This window comes from Parasteatoda tepidariorum, chromosome 7, assembly GCF_982258835.1.
Source record: "Parasteatoda tepidariorum strain Cologne lab strain chromosome 7, Ptep-v5.0, whole genome shotgun sequence".
In the NCBI taxonomy this organism is placed as follows: domain Eukaryota; kingdom Metazoa; phylum Arthropoda; class Arachnida; order Araneae; family Theridiidae; genus Parasteatoda; species Parasteatoda tepidariorum.
In genome coordinates, this window is record NC_141761.1 from 110,305,332 (window position 1) to 110,327,959 (window position 22,628).

Genomic DNA, 22,628 nt, shown 5'->3' on the forward strand with positions numbered 1-22,628 from the left:
ATAAATGACACATAAAATAAAATACAAAAATGACTGATAAATAATATGTAGTAAAAGAAATATGTTAACTTTTATTTTTTATTACTCGTTGTCTTGCGTACAAAAAAAATTAGTTATCTTTAGCTGATCAGATATGGAAACATTTCCCGACTCTCCGATAATTTTTCCTGAATTTATGTAATTCCGCTTTTTAAATCTACCTACTCAGGCATTCGAGCACATAAAATTAGTCTCATCAAAATCATTGGCTTTGACAAGAAGCATTTGTCCAGATACTGGATGATTGCAGCTTCTTTGAATGTTGAACCCATTCAATAATGCTATTCAATAATGAAGCAAACAAGAAAAAATGCTTGTTGCTACATTCTACGCTATAGATGCTGTTTTAAAAATCGGTATACGTATTTATTTTGCAGCAGAAATTTCAAAATTATTGCAAAAAAAAATGAAGAAAATAAACCAGTCGGAGACAGAAAAAAGTTCACACTATCCAACTTCCTCTCTTTTTTTGGTTCACTACATCCACAAAAAATAACATTATACGCGTGCAGCAAGGCACGGGAACATTTGGTTCAGTATATCCGGGAGATCACTATAAACCGTGTTCACTATAGCGGGGTTTGACTGCATTTATTTCAAGAGGAATTATTTTCAGATTTTTCTAAATATAGTCGTGATATAATGGTATTATGAAGATGCCACACCCTAAGAAACCTATGCTTACTGTTTAAATTCAAGTTAAAGTTCAAATGGCTATTCTTTTAAAATGCTCCTTAATCAATGTCTATTATCCACCGGGAATCTTTAAAGCATCACAGCAATATTGTAGACCAGAGAGCTCGAACTTGAATGAAATATTACTTTCTTTTATGATAGGAGTTAAAACACGTGACTTTATTGATATTTACACAAAAGATTGGAGGTTATCTACCCATTTTCACTCCAAACATTCACTATGTAAAGCCATACTTAAAACAAGATGGAGTCTTTGTCGATGCAGTTAAGAGTGAATGAAGCTATCAGATGCAGCTGTTCCATAACAATAAGTCCCATTGTGGCCAGAATTCGGCTTTTCTATCTCTCAATGGGGTTCTCCAGTGATAGATGGTATATGTCCACTAAGCTGAAGTTTGTATAAGCATTTAAATAATGAAAGAATATACAGAAGGTATTTTCCTATACATATATACAGTCCCTGGCCAAATTATTCTACGCACTTAAAAATCTATGTAAAATCTTAATTATCATGCAATACTATACAGCTTTATTGTTCTTACGCGACTGAAACCGGTTTGTACTTGTTTACGTTCGTACATTAATTGGTTAGCGTTGTAACGCAGTACGTTAAAAATAAATACAAATAGGAAGCATATAAAAAAATCTTTTGAATAAGAACCCATTACATTTATGTTTAAATATAAAAGTGTTTCCTATAAACTCGTGCAGAACATGTAATTATTAAAGAAAACTACAGAGCATCTAATAATTTGGTCGAATTATTATAATATACTCATATAATACCTGTATTCTATATTTATATGTTATATTGTCTAAATTATCTGATTGTCGAATTTATATTGTAGATCCTCTAATTTATGCTAGTGATGCACGAACATAAACAAGTTCAAACTGGTTTCAGTCGTGTAAAAACAATAAAAATATATATCATCACCTGATAATTTAGATTTTACATAGGATCTTATAGTGCGTCTAATAATTTGGATAGGTACTGTGCATATGTATATTTAATGTGTCCTATTTTCGTTTCAATTTTTTTCTAAATTTTAACTCTTATATATGTATCTTTATATATAAGAAGAGAGTGGAATGATAACACATAGCCAATCACAGAAGACTTCTGGTTAGTAACGCACAAAACAGCCAATCAAAATTGAGAACGCATGTGTGTGAAAAAATAATAATTTTTAATAATGCCGTCTGCAGAAGTGTTACAACTAAACTTACCCGCTGAATCTTGTAGCGATTTTTATTTTGTATGGGATGTGTTTGAAATAGTATTTTGAACAGAGTTTACTTTAAAATACTTATATATTTTATAAAAAGTAGATCGATTAGGCGATATCACCAGCGACATAAATCTGAACATAATTTAGCAGCACAAAATTACCTGGAAAGTAATCGAAGTGCTATCAATACGCGACGGCGGAACGCGCGGCGAAGAAACGTTGAAGAATCAAGACGTTTAAATGAAAACGAATAATATGGAGAAGAAATTCATAAAAAATGTTGTATATAAGGAGGTTTTGTAAATAATTTTTAATTTTATCATTGTTTTTCCTTACTTTTAATTATTTTTCACTTACTTTCAAAAATTCGTTCAGCCAGAAATATTAATTAACAGTTCATATTTGTTAGAGATATTTCTTTAATAATGCATAAAAGTGCAAATCATTGGTACACAAAAAAATGTGAAAAGAAAAATCAATGAAAATGAGCAATATGGAAAAGAAATTGACAAAAAATGCTGTATATAAGGAGGTTTTGTAAATAATTTTTAATTTTATCATTGTTTTTCCTTTCTTTTAATTGCTTACTTTCTTCCAAAAAATTGTTCAGCCAGAAATATAAATTAGCAGTTCATATTTGTTTGAGATATTTCTTAAATAATGCATAAAAGTGCAAATCATTGGTACACAAAAAAATCAATGTGTGGAAAAAAAATCAATGAAAAATTCAAATAGCTAGGTTTTGTGAATATTGATTGATTGAGATTTATTGTAAATAATTTTTAATTTTATTGTTTTCACCTTATTTTCTTATAGCAATTCAGACAAAAATGTTTATTGATCATTGATAACATAATTATTTCATTTTACATTTGTTTTTTTAATTAGTATTCAATATGACAAAAAAATTTAATTGCTTAATTTAATTTGTCGAATTTCAGTTGCATATGTTTTAATTATATAATTTGCTTTTGTCTGATTGAAACTAAAATATTTTGTCAGTTGACAGTATTGAAGTGAATTGGGCAATTATTTGCAATGGTATTTGCTTTTGAAATATTACTCAGCATCAACTTATTAATATTACATGTTTTAATTTGTTTGCCATATTTTAAAGTTATTTTCTCATTAGGTTTTAATTGTTTTCAGTTTAAAATTTAAATTACTGGTGGGGGGGGGAGACGAAGCACCATATAGGGAGCGTTCGGCATCCTATAAGATAAACAATGATTTGAGTTAGTAGGGGTAAAAATGTACTTGAGGCTGCCCCTTGGCGAAATTGGCGACTTATATTTGGTGGCATTCCTGTTTGCGCGGAATACCGTGGTAACAGGAATGACTGCCAAAATATAACGATATTTCAATAAAACATTGGAAATTTTCAACATGAAATGAAACATCGGCCAAAATTTTATAAAATTGCAATGAACCCGATATGAGCAAAATTAATAAACCCAATAAAATGCATTTTGAATCGAAACAAAAATTAATGGAGTAAGCACAGAAAAAAAAAAACAACAACTTACTTCTTTGTTAAGCTTGAATATTCTCAGATTTAGGTGCACCGAATTCTTTAATAGCAGTTAGATACTGTCCAAATTTATCATGAATAGAATCTGTGTACCTCAACTAACGCTCCCTCAAATATAGTCTACCCAAGTTAAGCTCTGCCACGCGTACTTCGGATACGGAGATTAATCTCCGGCTAATGCCCTATAGTAATGTGTTAAATAATATTGCTTCCTCGCTTAATATAAGTTTATAATATTGTTTGTATTAAAATTGCTTTATATAAGTTTATAATGCTGATAACAAGGACTTCTGACATTTTACAATCCTATCATATTCTTTCTATGTGATGTTGGTGCAGAAAAATTGCCAGATAATCTCCAGGAAAACGACTTTAATTTTGTTCGCGAAGCGAACAAAAATGTAATTGTGCAGTAATTATTGGGGATTGGCAAGCGGTAGCGAGCAGGGAGAGGAGCCCTCTAGTATATATACATATATACACTTGTGTGCAAAACTTAAGCAACAAGTAGTTCTTCGGCCACAGCTCCCCAACAAAGCCTAAGATAGCCATGAAATTGCAGTATGATATGCATGTAATTAAGTAGAAAGATTATTTGTCTGCAAATTTTCGAAATAAAACGTCGTAAGTGATGTAAGTGTACGTAAACCTTGTGGGTCGGCACGCTCAGGTCAAAGCTGTGATAAATGGATGAAGAGCACCGTAGTTAAAGACATTCGCTGCAAGTGCAAGTGATTTGTTTTGTGAAACATGTCTTCAAGAAATCATTTAGACGAATTTACTCGAGGATGAATGATTGGGAAGCTTGAGGAGGGGCGTAGTGTGACCAGTGTCGCCGAAGAGTTCGGGATCAACAAAAGTGTTGTTTCTCGTGCTTGGAATGCCTTTAAAACTACTGGTAAAGCTGCTCAGAAAGTTGGTGGTGGCCGTCCAAGGAAAACAACACCAAGAGATGACCGTTACATTGTCCTCCAGGCGAAAAGAAACCGTTTTCAGTCAGCGAGCTCCATATCTCAGCAACTGTGCACAGCCACAGGACGACAAGTATCAAGATTTACAGTGGCCAGACGCCTCCACAAAGGTGGCTTATTTGCTAGACGTCCTGAACGCTGCATACCTTTAAAGGCTAGACATCGGCGGCACCGCTTAGAGTGGTGCAGAGAACACGAAACCTGGACACCTCATCAATGGAGTCGCGTCCTCTTCACAGATGAGAGCCGTTTTAGTGCTACAAGCGATTCTCAACGTCAGTTGATCTGGAGAGAGGTTGGAGCTCGATTTCATCCCAATAACATCGCGGAAAGAGATCGTTACGGTGGTCCTGGAGTTGTAGTCTGGGTTGCCATTATGTTGAACGGGTGGACTGAGCTTCAGATCTTCGACCGAGGTTCTGTAACTGGAGACCGCTACAGCAATGAGGTAATCCTACCCCATGTGCGTCTGTTCCGAGGGGCCATTGGAGCAGACTTCATTTTTATGGATGACAATGCCCGGCCACACCGTACTGCTAATGTTCAGGAGCTAGTGGAAAGTGAAGATATCACACGAATGGATTGGCCAGCTTACTCTCCAGATCTAAATCCCATAGAGCAGGTGTGGGATGCATTAGGGAGACGTCTTGCGACGCGACAGTATCCTCCTGGTAACACCCATCAGCTGAAAGATGCGTAAAAGGAGGAATGGAGACGTTTACCCCAAGAACTCCTGGATAATCTAGTGCTTAGCACGGAGAGACGATGCCAAGCAACAATTACAGTAAGGGGAGGGCATATCCCATACTATCCCATACATCTGCCAGTTGTACTTACGCTTCTTCAGTCAATCATGTGTAACGCCACTATATGTCAAATAAAGGCTTTTTTTGTTCCATACCCTACTTTAAGCTTTATATTCATTTCTGCGCCATTTTTCTTTTACCATCGTTTAAGGTATCCGACTACCTTAAAAAAGAGGATTTTCACAAAAAATCACTTTTTTATTTTATTGCTTTATAATAATGCCCAATTTTTCTAGTTTTCAAAACTGTTTTGTTTTTGAATGCACGTCAAGCAGAACTTTAGTTATAGCTATTTTAGTAACAGATGACAGCTGTCCAACTTACCGGAAATTACAAAAATGAAGCCGGTAGTAGGTAATAGTTTCGGTTCCATTTCTATTTGTGTGTTTATTTTTCTTAGATATTTAATTTTTAAAAGCTCTTAAACTCACGGCTAATAATCTGAATTATATTTTAATTAGATTTTACGTTTCGTGGTTACTGTTTGTGAATAACATGAAAAGTTAGCATATTTTCTGATAGTTTGTTTACATTTGAAGCGTACTTTCTATATCTTGATTTTGATTTCTTTTGAAGAAATTTATTGATTTTTTTCAAAAAAATTTGTTATTTATTTTGATAAATTTATTGAAATGGGTAAAGGACGTACTTCTCGATCTAAGAAACGTAAATATTACGGTAATCAACATGCCACCAAAAGCGATGATTTGAGTAAAGTTGATTATACCATTTATTCAAAATTGTGTAAAGCAGATGAATCTATTACTTCAAGCTCTTCAAAATTATCGATTTCTATGGATGTCAATAAAGAACTGATGCCTTTGGATAAAAACAATCTGTGTGGCAATCGAATAATTGATATTGAGATTCTGATGATGATATTAGATTCATTATGTTGTCCGGTTTGCTATGATAACAAATTGCATTTAGAAGAAAATTCTAGATTTGAGCTATTATAAATATCATAAAAAATATTTTTTACTTCTAATTATTAATAAAAACTATATTTAGACATATAAAGTGTGAAAATACAGTAAGATGGTTGTTTAATAAGAAATTGTTCCTGTGTTAAATGCTTTATAAGTAGTAGACTTTTGATGTTATTCACTAAATACTTTAAAATATCGCTAAATAATACGTTAAAATATCGCTACGTTAAATAAAACTAAGAAAATGTGTGAAGAAATGTGCCCCCTATAAAATATAATAACTTCCTACTGACAAACGTTCATAGTTTTTAGAAAAAATGTAATTATAAACTTTAATTGTGTTTTTCTCAAAATGAAAATTTTGCTGTTTTTTGTCTACGGAAAACAAGATAACTCAACTAATTATAATAAATTTGTCTTCAAACTTTCAGAGATTGTTTCTCGTATTGGTGGTTATATAACAGACCTCCAGAATTCAGATAACTGTATTATTTTTTGTTTTATGAGATATTTTGTAGTAGATAATGTGAAGAAAATGTGAAAAAAAATGGAAAAATATGCTTAACACTCCATAATTTTTTTTAATTTCATGATATCATTTAAGTTGAGGTTCATAACACTTCAGAGGGTTATACGAAACGGCTCAAAAAGTTAGATAGCTGTATGTACAATAGTTTTTTGTGTAGAGTGTTTTCCGTTAATGAGTTATTTTCATTAAAATTATCTAAAAAATACTCTTTAAACAAAAAATTTCCTGTATATTAAAATTTTCTCTATTAAATATGTTTATTTAAATTAATATACAATATAAATTGCAATAATGTTGTGAAAATGTTGTGCAAAAATGTTGTATATATATATATATATATATATATATATATATATATATATATATATATATATATATATATATATATATATATATATATATATATATATATATATATATATAATAATAATTAAATATATTTAAAAAATGTCTAAAAAGATAAGAAAATTTAAAAGATAATAAAAAATTAAAAAGCCGAACAAATATGGAAAAGATATAATCTCGTCATCAGTTCACTTATTATATCCTCAAGAAATGGTGCTTTCTAAGGGCGCTTTTTCATTACATGACACGATACCGACAAAATCGGACGACAAATGCGTGAACGACAATGTCGTTGCCGGATCGTTTAAGCAATTGTTTTTTCACTCGTCCGATATCGCTAGTCCGAGAAGTAAAAATTCTTGTTCAATAAATGTTTTGAGCTTGAGTGTGTAGAGACATAAAATTTAAATAATTTATTTGAACGTGTTTTAAAAAATTATAAGTTTTAGTTTTGAATTCGTTTTGGCAACAGAGTTAGATACATAATAAATGTTGTTGTGTTCTAAAATGTTTAAGAAATAAAATATGTTATTTTTTTGATAAAATTATTGGTAGTATCGTATTTTGGCGTTCATTTAATTTAGTTGGCACAAAGACCCAACAAGTGAGCAGTTGCTTGTGTTCAGCTGTGATTTTTTTCTGCAAACTTTAAATATGCCGGATGATAATCGTCGTCTCAAACTTCTTACTTTATTTTAGAAGAAAAAAGCTAGCAGTGCAGAAACGTTTTTGGGTGCACGAAATGGTACTTACGTATTAACGTCACAGCAGCTACAGATTTGGCGGTTTTTAAGTGCCGCCAATCCACACTTAAAATTATGTCTGTAATCACTTAACATTACTTAAATTCTTCAAATGTTTTAAAGCATTAACGTTTTTTTTCAAATCGAATTATATTAGTTTAATTTAGAATAATCTTTTTAGATGATTTTTTAAATCAGTTTTATCAAATTTATCTTATGAAGCCTTTTTATCTTATTTCAAAAAATGTTTCATTTGAATCAGGGAACAGACTTAATATTATTCAATCAAGCAGAAACCAGTAGTTAGATCGAGTTCTGTTTGAAATACATAAGGGTCTTTATTTGCCTTTTTATCAAACCATTACTATTATAAAAAATATTATCTCTTCATTAAAGCATATAATGAATTTATAAAAATTTTCAATGAAACTTTTATGATTGTTTACGCCTCTCAACCTCATTATAATGTAAAAAATGCAACTTCATGAAATTAAAAATTTATAACCAGACATGAGAATTCATTTTATAGAACTTTTATTTTCAAATTTTACATTTGACATGATCTAATAAAATATTAAAATTGATTAAAAGAATAAAATAATGATATCAAAAGAGGAGAAAAAACAGAAAAGATACACAACAACTAATAAAATCGCCACGATTTGAGGAGAAATTTGCTTGCCTAACCGACATTTGATTCCGACAAACGATATCGTCTTGTCGGATACGACATAATCGTTATCGTATCGGTGAGTGAAAAAGCGCTCCGTTGCTGACCATGTATTTTACTTGACCCTATGTCGTTCGCCGACAATCGGATCCGTTTTGTCGTTATCGTGTCGTGTAATGAAAAAGCGCCCTAACATTGTATTAAAATAGCCAGAGCAAAATATATCAAACAATAGTGTGAGAAGAATCAAATAATTAAGACGAAAATAGAACAAATTTGACCAAAAATGCAAAATAAAACATATCAAGCAAAAAATAGAAAATGAAAATTGAAGAAAAAACAGAAAAAACATGAAATGTAATATGTAAAGCGAGTAACAAATTCATATGTACTTCCACTTAATAGCATCTCCTACAAATGATTTAAGAAATTTCCGTAACAAGTTTGCCAAATTACAAAATATGAAAATAGAAGTGTAAATGGAGGATCCTTTAATGGCGCGTACTTACTGAAGTACAAAAGCGCGTTTGATTTGTTATTAATCTTGGATTGGCTCAAAACTGAACGTGCGCAACAAAATATTATACTAGAAATATGGAAAAGATTAAGAAAGAAAAAAATTAAGTTGAATTTTAATTAAAAAATTTTAACATCTATGATTTTATAGAAATTAATAGCGCAGCCACGGATTTCCCCGAATCGGATTTGCACTTGATGAAAATATAAATTTAGTTAAAATTTTTTTAAAAATAAATTCAGTAATAATTATTACATATAATTAACTCAATGATTTTATATAGAATTTAAATACATTAGTTTGATATCCATTATTTCTTTTTTTTTAAATTTTTGGAAGAGTTCGTCTGCTTGTTTTTTTTATAAAAAAATTATAATTATTTCCTATAATGATTTCCTCTGGTACGGTTCCCTAGAACCCAGTTATATAATACATGACCCAGTTTGAACAATATAGGCAATATTAAGGAGAGATATAGGGCCATGTGGTAAAACGGAATATTTACATCGAATTTCTCAATTTAAGGCTATTAGACACACTATTATATTTATACTTACATAGTAAGCTATAGGCCAACATTGGGGGCCCCCTAATTTGAAAGAAATAATTTGTTCAGATAGGGCTTACAAGTACCCAGTTATATAATACGTGGACCTGATTGAGTATTATGTGTCAATATTAAGGGGAGATATAGGGCCATGTGATAATACATAATATTGACTTCGAATTTCTTCGTTTTAACGCTATTAAATATACATACAAAATAACCTATAAGAACACATTGTGAGCCCCCTAATAGGCCTATAATTACTTCCTCTGGTGGAATACACCAGTACTCGGTAATATTTCGGTAATATACCAGTACTCGGAGATATAGGGACTTGTTTTAATACACAATATTGATTTCGAATTTCCTCATTATAACGCCATTCAACAAACTATTATCTATATACTTACATTGTAACCTATAGGACTACATTGTGTACATCCTAATAAGCCTGTAATTACTTCCTTTGGTTGGGTACATATTATGTTACCCGGTAACATAATGCGTGGTCTAATTTGAATATTATAGATCAATATTGAGATGAGATATACGCCCATATTGCAACATGTATATACATTGACAGTAACCTATAGGACCACATTGTGTACCTCCTAAAAAGCTTATAATAATTTCCTCTGGTGGGGTACACTATTATCCGGTAATATAATATGTGGTTCAATTTGAATATTAGGGGTCAATATCAAGGGGAGATAAATGGCCATGTTGTAATACACAATATTGACTTCGAATTACCTTTTTTTTAACGCTAATCAGCAAACTATTATATATATACTTACATTGTATAAGTAATATAATAAATATAATAATATATAATACCTAATATAATAAATCTAGAATATTTATTATATCAGGTATTATATTAGTATATTATAATAATTAGACCAAATTATTAGACGCACTGTAGTTTCTTTAATAATTACATGTTTCGCACGAGTTTATATGCAACTTCTATATTTAAACATACATGTGATGGGTTTCTATTATGGAGATTTTTTATATACTTTCTATTTGTATTTATCTTTAACGTACCGTAAACCGGGGCGAGTCTACCCATTTTAGTTTTATTTAATTTTCACTATTTTAAATTGCATATAAATTTTTTTTTACCGGAGGACTTAGTTCAGACTCTAAGGACGATAGCGCTGTAGTAGTTTGATCCGTTTTTATTTATTTGGTGTCTTTTTAACCGACCTGTTCAAACGCCTTTTGAGAGATTTGTATTGAAAATCAGCAAACTTTTAGTTGGTGCTCCGTAAGTATATTATTATTATTACTATTTTCACCTTGGTTAAGTGATAAACTTATCTAAGACTGAGATCACATTAATTTTATATGAAAAAAAAACAAAAAGAATGTAAGTTTTGCTGTTGTAAACAAAAAGCCGGAATTCGCGGGGCGAGTCTACCCATTCGTATTCAGTTTTAATAAAGCATAATAATATAATTTAGAACTTTGTTTACATTAAAATTAAGTCATTTTAAATGAATTTGAGTATATTATTTTAATTCTGCATTGATAAATTTATCATCAATAAGAAAATTTATAGGTTAAATATAAATGTAAATACAAAATATGTTTATTTTACCTATTTTTTTCAATTTTTATATTACAAAATTAACTTTTTTTATCTAATATTATATTTCAACGAGAAAACATTGTAAGAAAAATCACACCTCCCAAAAGAATGGGAAAAGGATTTTTCGTGATTCCCAATGTTTGAATTTCGATTTTGTTAATAATCTTTAATTATTATTATTTATTAATTATTTAATTGTAAATTTATATTAATTTTAATTTATTTTTATCAACAATAATCAGAAAAAAAATGTTATTTTATAATGTTAATGATTATAAAAACAAAACTGTGATCAAAATGTGATAATCGATCAAATACTCAATTTGTGTTATTTTATGAATAAGAAAATGGAATATATAATAAAGTTATGAATTTTACTTCATAAATATCCTATATAGTAACTAAAATGACAATTTAATAGTAAAATTTGATTATTTACAATGTTAACATTCATTTTAGTAGAATGGGTAGACTCGCCCCATACGAGAGATTTGTCAGCAGTTCTATAAAAATATACAGTAACAGCGTAACTGTTAATATTTTCTAAAATCGATTTCACAGCTTTAAAGAGGGATAAATAGCGAAACACCTACTAAAAGCCTTTTTTCTTTAATATTTACAAAATTTTGACCACTTGAAAGTTGACAAACTGTAAAAATGGGTTTACGGTATTGTATTATAATGTTGACCAATTAATACATGAATGTTAACAAGTGCAAACAGATTTCAGTCACGTAAAAAGAATAAAACCGCATCACTTGGTAATTAAGATTTTTAATAGAATCTTATTGTAAGTCAAATAATTTGGCCCGGGACTGAACACTAAAATTTTATACTCTGTATGGAACGTAATTGAAGTGGAAAATAAATTGAGATATTAATTTTCTGTTCATGAACTCTTACATATGGGCTTCATATTGAGTTTTTCAACCGAAATACAACAACAACATAATAATAATAATATAAAAGTAATAATAATAATACAAATAATAATGTTTATAATTATATAAATACTACTACTACTAATAATAATAATATAAATAATAATGACAATAATAATAACTTTTATTGCGCAATATATATTGTCCTGCACTCTAATCATTTCATATTGTAGAAAAACAATTATTTATTGTTTATAAAGCGGTTTATATTTTATTTAAGTATTTCTTAAATCTATTTAAGAACATATGTTGAAACAAAAATAAGTCTTTTTCCTTCATTTTTCAAAATATACCTCCGTAAATATAATTTCCTTTCTTATGAAAATAATCTTTGCAGCCACAATTTTTTTTGGACATAAATATCATGCAATGAAATTTTTTTTAAGCTGTGACGTTGCGTGACGTTTTTTAAATTATTCTATATTTAAAACTAGTTTTATTTTGCATGAAATCTCAACAAAAAATATGCATACATGAAACATAGTGAAATTTAATGATCAACTTATAGTTACTTTATAATAAGTTTTCGAAGAAATGGAAACAATACGTACGATAAAAATATGTGTCCAAAATACTTCTTTACATTAATTTTTTACATTCCATAAAGCAGTAAAATGCAGACATTCCGAGTAATTTGATTGCTTTTATTTTTTCGGGAGTTTTGAACGTATTTTTGACGTAAGTTCTATTTCTAGTTTATTTTCCTTCTGTAGCTTACACGAAACTGTTTTTTGCGTTTATATTCTTCTTCGAAACGTAAATCTCAGAAAATGTATGGCAGTTTTCTTTTTTAGGATAGTTTAATCTTACGAGGGGAAAAACTATACCAATTCAAGTATTACTTCTCACAAGCGCCTCATTTATCATTCCTCATGCTTAAACTTAAAAGAAAGAAGAAAAAAAAACTATTTCCGAATAAAAATTTGGTACTTTAAGAACGAAAACGGCCGATCTTATTGCTTTAGATAATAAAAATATATTAAGCACCTACAATGAAATAGCTTTTGTTGGATTGTTTCATTTCCCGCATTTAATTTAGAATATCATTTCCCCAGATAGCACAGATAAAAAAAGTCAGAAGAGGTCACAGCAATCGCAGTCACAGGTGTGATCGTTTTGAATTATGATAAAGATGGTCGTAATGTGACTTTCATGTTATTGTATCTCATGTTACCACATACAAGTCTCACTGACTATTTATTATTATTTTTTGTCAATTGGTAGTTTCAGCTATATTTTATTGTGAGTAAAGTAACTATGAAACTTTGCTGCCACTTTTTTGCAACTTTGATCCCTCAAACATCACATGAAAATCCCTTTACAATTTGTTTTTCTGAAGTCACAGGGGTATTTTGTCCCATTCTGCTATAATACTTTCTAACGAGTTTGTTTCAGCGAAGTTCCATGCAGCGTGTGTACTTTTTCTGAAAATGCCCATATTTGTCAAAAAGCACTTAATATTTTTTTGAAATTTTCTTTTATTTTGTTACTTGGAATTTCTAGGGCACATATATTAGAAACAGCCTTATGCCTAAAAAGATAATGCCAAACTTTAGCAAATAAAATATTTGTTCTGAGCTGAAAAAAGTAAAAATAAATTAATTTTTTTAAACAGTTCTTTCGATTTCTCTGTAATTCTTATGCGATTTTTCTTTTTTTTAAAATCACTTTTTTTCAGTTTGTGATTCAATCTGTAATATAGCGCTAATCTGTAAATAATAACCTAATGATAATGACCAGCGAATCTGAAAATAATAACCTAATGAATATCCAACATAACGATGATAAAACTAAAATAATAACCTATGCCTACAAGATAACGCTAAACTTCAACCAATAAAACAACTGTTCTGAGCTCAAGAAAATAAAAATAAATTAATTTTTTTAAATAGTTCTTTCGATTTCTCTGTAATTCTTATGAATTTCTTTTTTTTAAAATCACTTTTTGTCAGTTTGTGATTCAATCTGTAATATAGCGCTAATAAATGATAATAACCTGTGAATCTGAAAATAATAACCTAATGAATATCCAACATAACGATGATAAAACTAAAATAATAACCTATGCCTGAAAGATAGCGCTAGACTTCAACAAATAAAACAATTGTTCTGAACTCAAAAAAATAAAAATAAATTAATTTTTTTAAATAGTTCTTTCGATTTCTCTGTAATTCAAATGTAATGTTAATTTTTTCGAAAATTTTGGTTTTTCAGTTTCTGATTCAATTTTTAATGAAGCGCAAACGTGTTTTTTTCCAATTAAAAATATTTGCTTATAAAAATTAAATTTGTAATTGATATACCAATTAATTAAATGCTATTAAACTCTATCCCTACGCCAAACCAATGACGGCCAACCAAATACTGGTGTAGGTTTGAAACCAATCTAGGTGGTGGAGTGCAAGAGAAAAATTACTGTGACATTATCATTACTATAATTGACTGTGACATTATTGCTATGACACTATATCACCCATTTTTTGACCTAAGGTGCATCATTTCAATAAATATTTCTTTATTAACACTGTGATGTATATTTTTCACTAATTTTATTTTTCTGCTATTATAAAGGGTTCTGAAGTCATCTATAAAAAATTAATAATTCAACTGAAGTAAAAACTTTTTGGTGAGTAATTTTAAACTATGCTTTTTAAACTTGAAATAGTTATTGACAAATTTGGTTTTTGGAAAAGTTATAATTATTTCATTCGTGATAAATCATTTGTTTTTATATGGATTAAAGTTGCAAGTCCTGTGAATAAGATCAAAATGAAACAACTGTCAAAAAAGGAAAAAAAAAAGAAGAAAAAAAGAAAAAAGCCAGAGTTTAACTAAATGGTTTCTCCATTGCATGAAAAATAATTTGCATGTCATCTTTTTTTAATTCCTACTATTAGTTCACACTCCCCTTACATTTTGTTCAAATTTTCAATAGTTACTAAAATAATTTATATTCTTCCACTCAAGTTCAAATACATTTTTTTTAAACTTGTAGTGGATGACACTTGATGTTTTACATACAGTTTGTTCAAATATTAATTCATTCATTAAATAGGGATGAACGAAAAACGAAATGGAATTTTCTGATGGGTTTAACGTTAGTCAATGTTTTAAATTTTACTATAAACTATTCAGTTTTTCACACATTTTAAAAATAACATCGGTTATAATTTCTAACTTATAGCTCTATTTGAACAAAAAAGATAGTTTGTTGGGCACATTTAAATATTTTATAATTGTTGTGTCAGATAAATTCAATGAAGAACATTACGTTTTAGCACGTGCGGTCCACTTTATACTTTTTTTTTGTTTAGCCAAATTTATACTTTATAGTTATTCGATACCACTCTCCTTTCATTATAAATTCCTACTATTAGTTCACACTCTCCCCATATATATATATATATATATATATATATATATATATATATATATATATATATATATATATATATATATATATATATATATATATATATATATATATATATATATATATATATATATATATATATATATATATATATATATATATATATATATAATAAATAAATAAATAAATACAAGAAAACACGAAGAAAGTTAAGAAAAACAATAAGTTTCATTTATTGCACTTAAACTGCAAGTAAACAGAACTCATTAGATAAGTTCAAAATGAAGAATAAAACAAAGAAAAATTATAGACATATGAAAAAAAAAGGGGGGGGGGAATAATAAGTAAAAAATAACAAACAACAGTTTATATAATATCTATATTAAAAAAGAAAAAAAAAAAAGGATGAAATTTTATTTAAAAAACTGGAAAAATAAAACCGGGAAAATAAAACCGGGAAAAAAAAGATATAATCTTTTCTTCAGCCCACACGATTATATCCGTAAAACAGAGTGCTTTCTGATATTGTATCAATAAAGCCAAAGCAAAATATATTAATACAATAGTGTGAGGAGCATTCAAAAATTTTTTTTATAAAAATAACAACAAATAAAATAGATCACAAAAAGTAAAAATAACATGTAAAAACAGAAAATAAAATAAAATAAAAAACATTTAAAAGGGACTATAAAGCGAGTAGCAGAATCAGATCAACTTACAAGGACAGAAAATTTTTCAAGAATGATTTAAAAATGTTTTCGCAGAAAGATTGCCAGATTACAAAATATGAAAACAAAAGATGAAAACAAAAGCGCAAATTGAGTGCAACAAGAGGGTTTTAAAGTGTCGTTCTTACTGCACTGCTGAAGTGATTTGTTATTCTGAGCTTTGATTTGTTAGTTACCAAGGATGGGTCCGAAATGGATGTGCGCAAGGTAATATTATACTGGATAATTTTAAAAATTGATCATAAATAGTTTTAAAAGATAGATGTTTATTTAAGAAAAAATATAAAATGGAAAAGAGAAACATAAATTGCCAGTTTTGTAAATAATTTTAGCCGCGGATTTGCACAATATGGATTAGCACATAGAAAAATTATTTAAATTATCAAAAAAAAATTTTTTTAATAGATAATTTTAACGCGGATTTGCCCGAAATGGATTTGCACATGGAAAAATTGTATAAATTAATAAAGAAATTTTTAGCAAACAATTTTACCCACTGATTTGCCCGAAATGGATTTGAACATGGAAAAACTATATAGATTAACAAAGGAAATAATTTAGTAAAGGAATTTTCAGTAAATAATTCTAACCACGGATTTGCCCGAAATGGATTTGCACATGGAGAAATTATACAAATTAAAAAAGAAATTATTTAGTAAATAATTTTGGCAATGGATAGCATTAACCAATTAAAGATTTTGTTTTCTCCCTTAAGAATTATGAAGTATATAAGTTCTACGATCTAATTATTAACTTTTCTTTTATTAATTTACATTTCAAAATTCTTTGTTTCGATCTTATAACAGCCAAAATGAGCAAAATTTTGCCTAATAAAAAGAAAAGTTTAGATAATTTATATTTCGTTATTAACTTTCAAAATCCTATTTTCGATAAGATCAAATTTCACAACATTTTTGAAAATTTTAAAGCTTTATTTCCATTAAAAGATTTTAACATTATTAAAAGTTTTAAATATAACAAATCTCTTGGTAGAACCATATTTAACTATAATGATATAAGCAAAAATTTAGGGAGTATTAATATATCCGATTATGAATGTCACTGTGAGGAGGATAAATATTTTGATTTTGTTGATAAACATCATAAACTTATTATTACTGGTAATTTAAATATTATAGAAAACTTGGAACTTAAAAATTTAATGATAAAAGGCACAAAATTTAGACCCATTTACCATACATCTATCAATAAGATTCTAAAATACTTTCTTAATGATCTCAATAGTTTTTGTTTAAAGATATCAAATAGATTCTCCTTACCTTTAGGTATGCTAACAGAATGGAAATGGGGAGTTTATTATTTCCTTAAAAACTTTATTTTCAATAATAAGGATAATTTAAATAAGAATAACTATTCAACAAATTTTTCTAATATTGTTCAATCAATTAAGCAACTTCAAAAAAATTTTGTAATTACTCCCAGAGACAAAGCTAACAATAATTACGCTATATTCTGTAAAAAATTCTATGCTGAACTTTTAAATACGGAATTAAAAAATAGTAAAAATTTTGAACTTAGTAATTTCAATAATAATATTGTCATTAAAAATTTTTTAGCTTTTTACAAGAGATTAAAAATTAAAATTAGCAATATACAATTTCCTTACTTAATTATCAGTCCTAAATTTCATAAAATTCCAGTAAAATTTAGAACTATCACATGTTGGTCTAATACTTATTTAACTAAGCTTGGCACCATTTTCTCTAACTACTTAAATAAGATTATTAACTATATTACTAAAGAAGGTTTCTCTTGGATTATCACTAATAATCAACCGATTTTAGATTTCATTAAATATAATAAAATTAATTCTATTGCGACTTTTGATTTCCAATTTTTTTTTTCAATAGCATTCCCCTTTCTAAACTAAAAGATGTCCTTTTGAATTATTACAATGATTTTAAAAATATCCTTTGTTGCGATTTTGATTATTGGGAAATTCTGATTAATTTTTGTCTTCTTAGTAATTATCTTTACAATGGAAAGGATATTTTTCTTCAAATTAATGGAATACCACAAGGATCTAATTAGTCATCTCTCTTAGCTAACTTATTTTTGCATTATTATGAAAAAAATTTTACTCTTAATATTAAATTTGTTTTTAGATATATTGATGACTTAATTATCTTTAATTTCCAAGATTTTACTATTTTATTGAGTGATATATACCCTGAGGAATTAGTCTTACTTCGTAATCATGATGGTAATATTAATTTCTATTTTTTGGATTTGGGTATTATGAAAGTTGAAAATATCTGCTTTGTTTATTTATACGATAAAAGAAATGATTTTAATTTTAATATTAATAAACTAGTTACTTGGAATTCAAATGTTTCTAGGAGCATCTATTTAAATACCACTTTTAATGAAATGAACAGAAATAAAAGAATATGTAGTAATATTTATTTATCCAAAAAACAAATCGATAAACTATTTCAAAATTTGATAAAAAGCAATGAATACCCAACTAAAATAATAAAATTTTATATAAAATCATTGAATTAATCGTATGTTTTTGTGGATATATTTAATAAAATATTTTTTTTTGGTTGTTAATTTTTATAGTTTTCCCATGTGCAAATCCATTTCAGGTAAATCCATTGCCAAAATTATTTACTAAATAATTTCTTTGTTAATTTGTATAATTTCTCCATGTGCAAATCCATTTCGGGCAAATCCGTGGTTAGAATTATTTACTAAAAATTCCTTTACTAAATTATTTCCCTTGTTAATCTATACAGTTTTTCCATGTTCAAATCCATTTCGGGCAAATCCGTGGGTAAAATTGTTTGCTAAAATTTTTTTTATTAATTTATAAAATTTTTCCATGTGCAAATCCATTTCGGGCAATTCCGTGGCTTAAATTATCTACTGAAAATTTTTCTTTGTTAATTTTTCCATGTGCAAATCCATTTCGGGCAAATCCGTGTTAAAATTATCTATTAAAAATTTTGTTTTCTTTGATAATTTAAATAATTTTTCTATGTGCTAATCCATATTGTGCAAATCCGCGGCTAAAATTATTTGCAAAACTGGCAATTTATGTTTCTCTTTTCCATTTTATATTTTTTCTTAAATAAACATCTATCTTTTAAAACTATTTATGATCAATTTTTAAAATTATCCAGTATAATATTACCTTGCGCACATCCATTTCGGGCCCATCCTTGGTAACTAACAAATCAAAGCTCAGAATAACAAATCACTTCAGCAGTGCACTAAGAACGACACTTTAAAACCCTCTTGTTACACTCAATTTACGCTTTTGTTTTCATCTTTTGTTTTCATATTTTGTAATCTGGCAATCTTTCTGCGAAAAAATTTGTAAATCATTCTTGAAAAATTTTCTGTCTTTGTAAGTTGATCTGATTTTGCTACTCGCTTTATAGTCCCTTTTAAATGTTTTTTATTTCATTTTATTTTCTGTTTTTACATGTTATTTTTACTTTTTGTGATCTATTTTATTTGTTGTTATTTTTATAAAAAAAATTTTTGAATGCTCCTCACACTATTGTATTAATATATTTTGCTTTGGCTTTATTGATACAATATCAGAAAGTACTCTGTTTTGCGGATATAATCGTGTGGGCTGAAGAAAAGATTATATCTTTTTTTATCTCGGTTTTATTTTTCTGGTTTTTAAATAAAATTTCATCCTTTTTTTTAATATATATATATTATATAAACTGTTGTTTGTTATTTTTTACCTATTATTCCCCTCCCCCCTTTTTTTTCATATGTCTATAATTTTTCTTTGTTTTATTCTTCATTTTGAATATATATATATATATATATATATATATATATATATATATATATATATATATATATATATATATATATATATATATATATATATATATATATATATATATATATATATATATATATATATATATATATATATAATATATATATATATATATATATATATATATATATATATATATATATATATATATATATATATATATATATATATATATATATATATATATTTATATATATATATATATATATTTATATACATATATAGATATGGGGAGAGTGTGAACTGATAGTAGGAATTTTAAAAGGAAAGGAGAGTGGTATCGGATAACTATAAAGTATATATATATATATTATATATATAAGTTCAAATAGATTTTTTTAAACTTGTAGTGGATGACACTTGATGTTACTATAGTTTTTTCAAATATTAATTCTTTAAATTTCATTAATTTTAGTTTTATATGGGAAAAAAAATTAAAATTATTTAATAAAAAGAAGATGAAATAAAATTTTTCTTTGTTGACCTAAGTAGGAATTGACTTAATTTTTTTTATATATTACTTGCTTCTTAAAGAAAATATTATATTCCATACACAAAACCATTTTATGTCTTAATGAATGCAATTTTAGCAAATTTCTCTAAAAATAATATCACAATATTAAAGTTCTATGCTTGGCCTAAATTGGGTTAATGAAATTTATAAACACTTGGGGAGTTGTGATAGATTCAGTTTTATTCCTTTAAGCTATACATTTGCAAAACAGAGTTTAAAAAGTTTCTACATCAACGTTTCTCTGTTCCATTTTGTTTCAATACTGTGTCATTTTTAATTTGAGTCGTATCATTTGGTGGAGTTGAACTAGTTACTCTTTTTTTTAACATATCATACATTTTGTTGAAAGGTTCTTCTATAGCGATGTAAATGATGAAACCAGCAAATATTGAGAACAGGAAATAGAGTGCAAAGTCTCCTATCTGCAAAAGAAACACATCTTTAATCTAAAAAGTTGATTGGGAGCTATTATAAGTGTCGGAGAGCAACCTCTTCGTTTTTTATAAACAAAAATAGTAAATTTGATTTTAAAAAAAAGACAGTTTCATTCAATTTTACTCCTTTTAGATGTACACTACCCGACTATAATGGAAGAGACAATTTCAGTTTTAGATGTTTTTTTTTTAAATTTCTCAATAAATTCGTGAAATTCAAATAATTTTGTAACTTTCGAGGTGGTTAGGTTAAGTGATTTTTTATTCTTAGCAATAAGATTTAATGCTTTGGTTTTAAGGTTTGGAAGAACTATAACAAATTACAAATGAAAACAAGTATTTTTGAACACTCTATGCCAGGAAATCAAGTAAAAAACTTGTAAGTTATATCTTTAGTTGTTATTTTTAATAACTGGATAAAGTTTCTTAAACCTGGAGTAAGTATTTATGGAAATATGAGCATTTTTATAAAAATTTCAATTTCCTCCCCTTACGTTTTTTTGCTGTTACTTCATAAATATTCAATGGAATTAAAAATTTTTTTTGGAAAAATTCATGACTAATTGCAAAATTGCTGATTTAAATTTTTAAAAAAAATAGTAATTTATGATTTAAAATTTTAAAATTGCTCAAGATATGAATATTTAACACTAGATTGCCCAGCTTTTTAATTTCAATTAGAAAAACAATACATAACGACACAATTTCTTACAATTTTGTGACTTTTCGTACAGCATATAATTTTTTTTATTGTTAATATTTACTGAAAACTTGTTATATAACTGTAAATAATATTAAGAAAAATATTTAAATTTAATTTTAAACAAATTTCTTTACGCATAATCTATTCTTTCACAATCCAGTCATTTTGACTGCTTTTGGGCAATATAGGTATAATACTAAGTTTCAGTCTTTCTAGTGTTAACTAGTTTTTATACTGCGCATGCGCAAGTTTTTGTTCATAATTTTGTAGGGAATCTACATAATGATAAAAGCTTTGATAAAAGCTACTAACTAATGATAAAAACTTTATTTGAATATCATAAAAATTTAAAAAGTTTCAAGCAATTTTTTGCGTAGTTTTTCTTACTTATTAAAAGAAAGCTCAAAACGATAATGGATTATCCACAAATTTCATCTTGCACTATTGAACAGGATTTATTAAAAAAGTAACCGGCATTATGGGTGATCACCCCCATAAAAATATGTATTCTTTCCATGTTATCTTTATATATACCATCAAAGTTTAGTTTCCGGATGATTATTGTAAGGTATTATCAATTGTTATTAAATTTTGTCTTAAGATACAAAAAAAAATTGAAGATTCCCTGATTGTTTTGAGCTTTTTTTTTGAAAAGTAAAAAAACCTACTTAGAAAATTGCATGGAATTTTTAAATTTTTAAGGTATTCAAATAAATTTTTTTTGTTAGTTGCTAAATGCGATTAACTACAAAATTAAGGAAAAACTTTTTAAAATTTTTTCAGTGCATGCGCAGCATAAAAGAACTAAATACTTATAACTTGCGCAGTTTTTAACGAACCTTTTTTTAAAATTTTAAAACAACAATTTCATAATTAATCCTGAATTGTTCCCAAAATTTCGTTTAATTCCATTGAATATCTATAAAGTTATAATAAAAAAACGTAAGGCGA

At 27.5% G+C, this 22,628-nt stretch overlaps 1 protein-coding gene across 1 annotated transcript in view; it reads right to left on the reverse strand.

The window, feature by feature from the left end:
• Positions 1 to 20,702: 20,702 nt before the first annotated feature.
• LOC107454571 (nose resistant to fluoxetine protein 6) overlaps positions 20,703 to 22,628 on the reverse strand; it is a 56,386-nt gene continuing 54,460 nt past the window's right edge. The window contains exon 15 of the mRNA XM_087168480.1: positions 20,703 to 20,962. Within this exon, the coding sequence (XP_087024606.1) occupies positions 20,771 to 20,962 (192 nt within the window). The 3' untranslated portion in view covers positions 20,703 to 20,770. The remainder of the gene's footprint in view (positions 20,963 to 22,628) is intronic.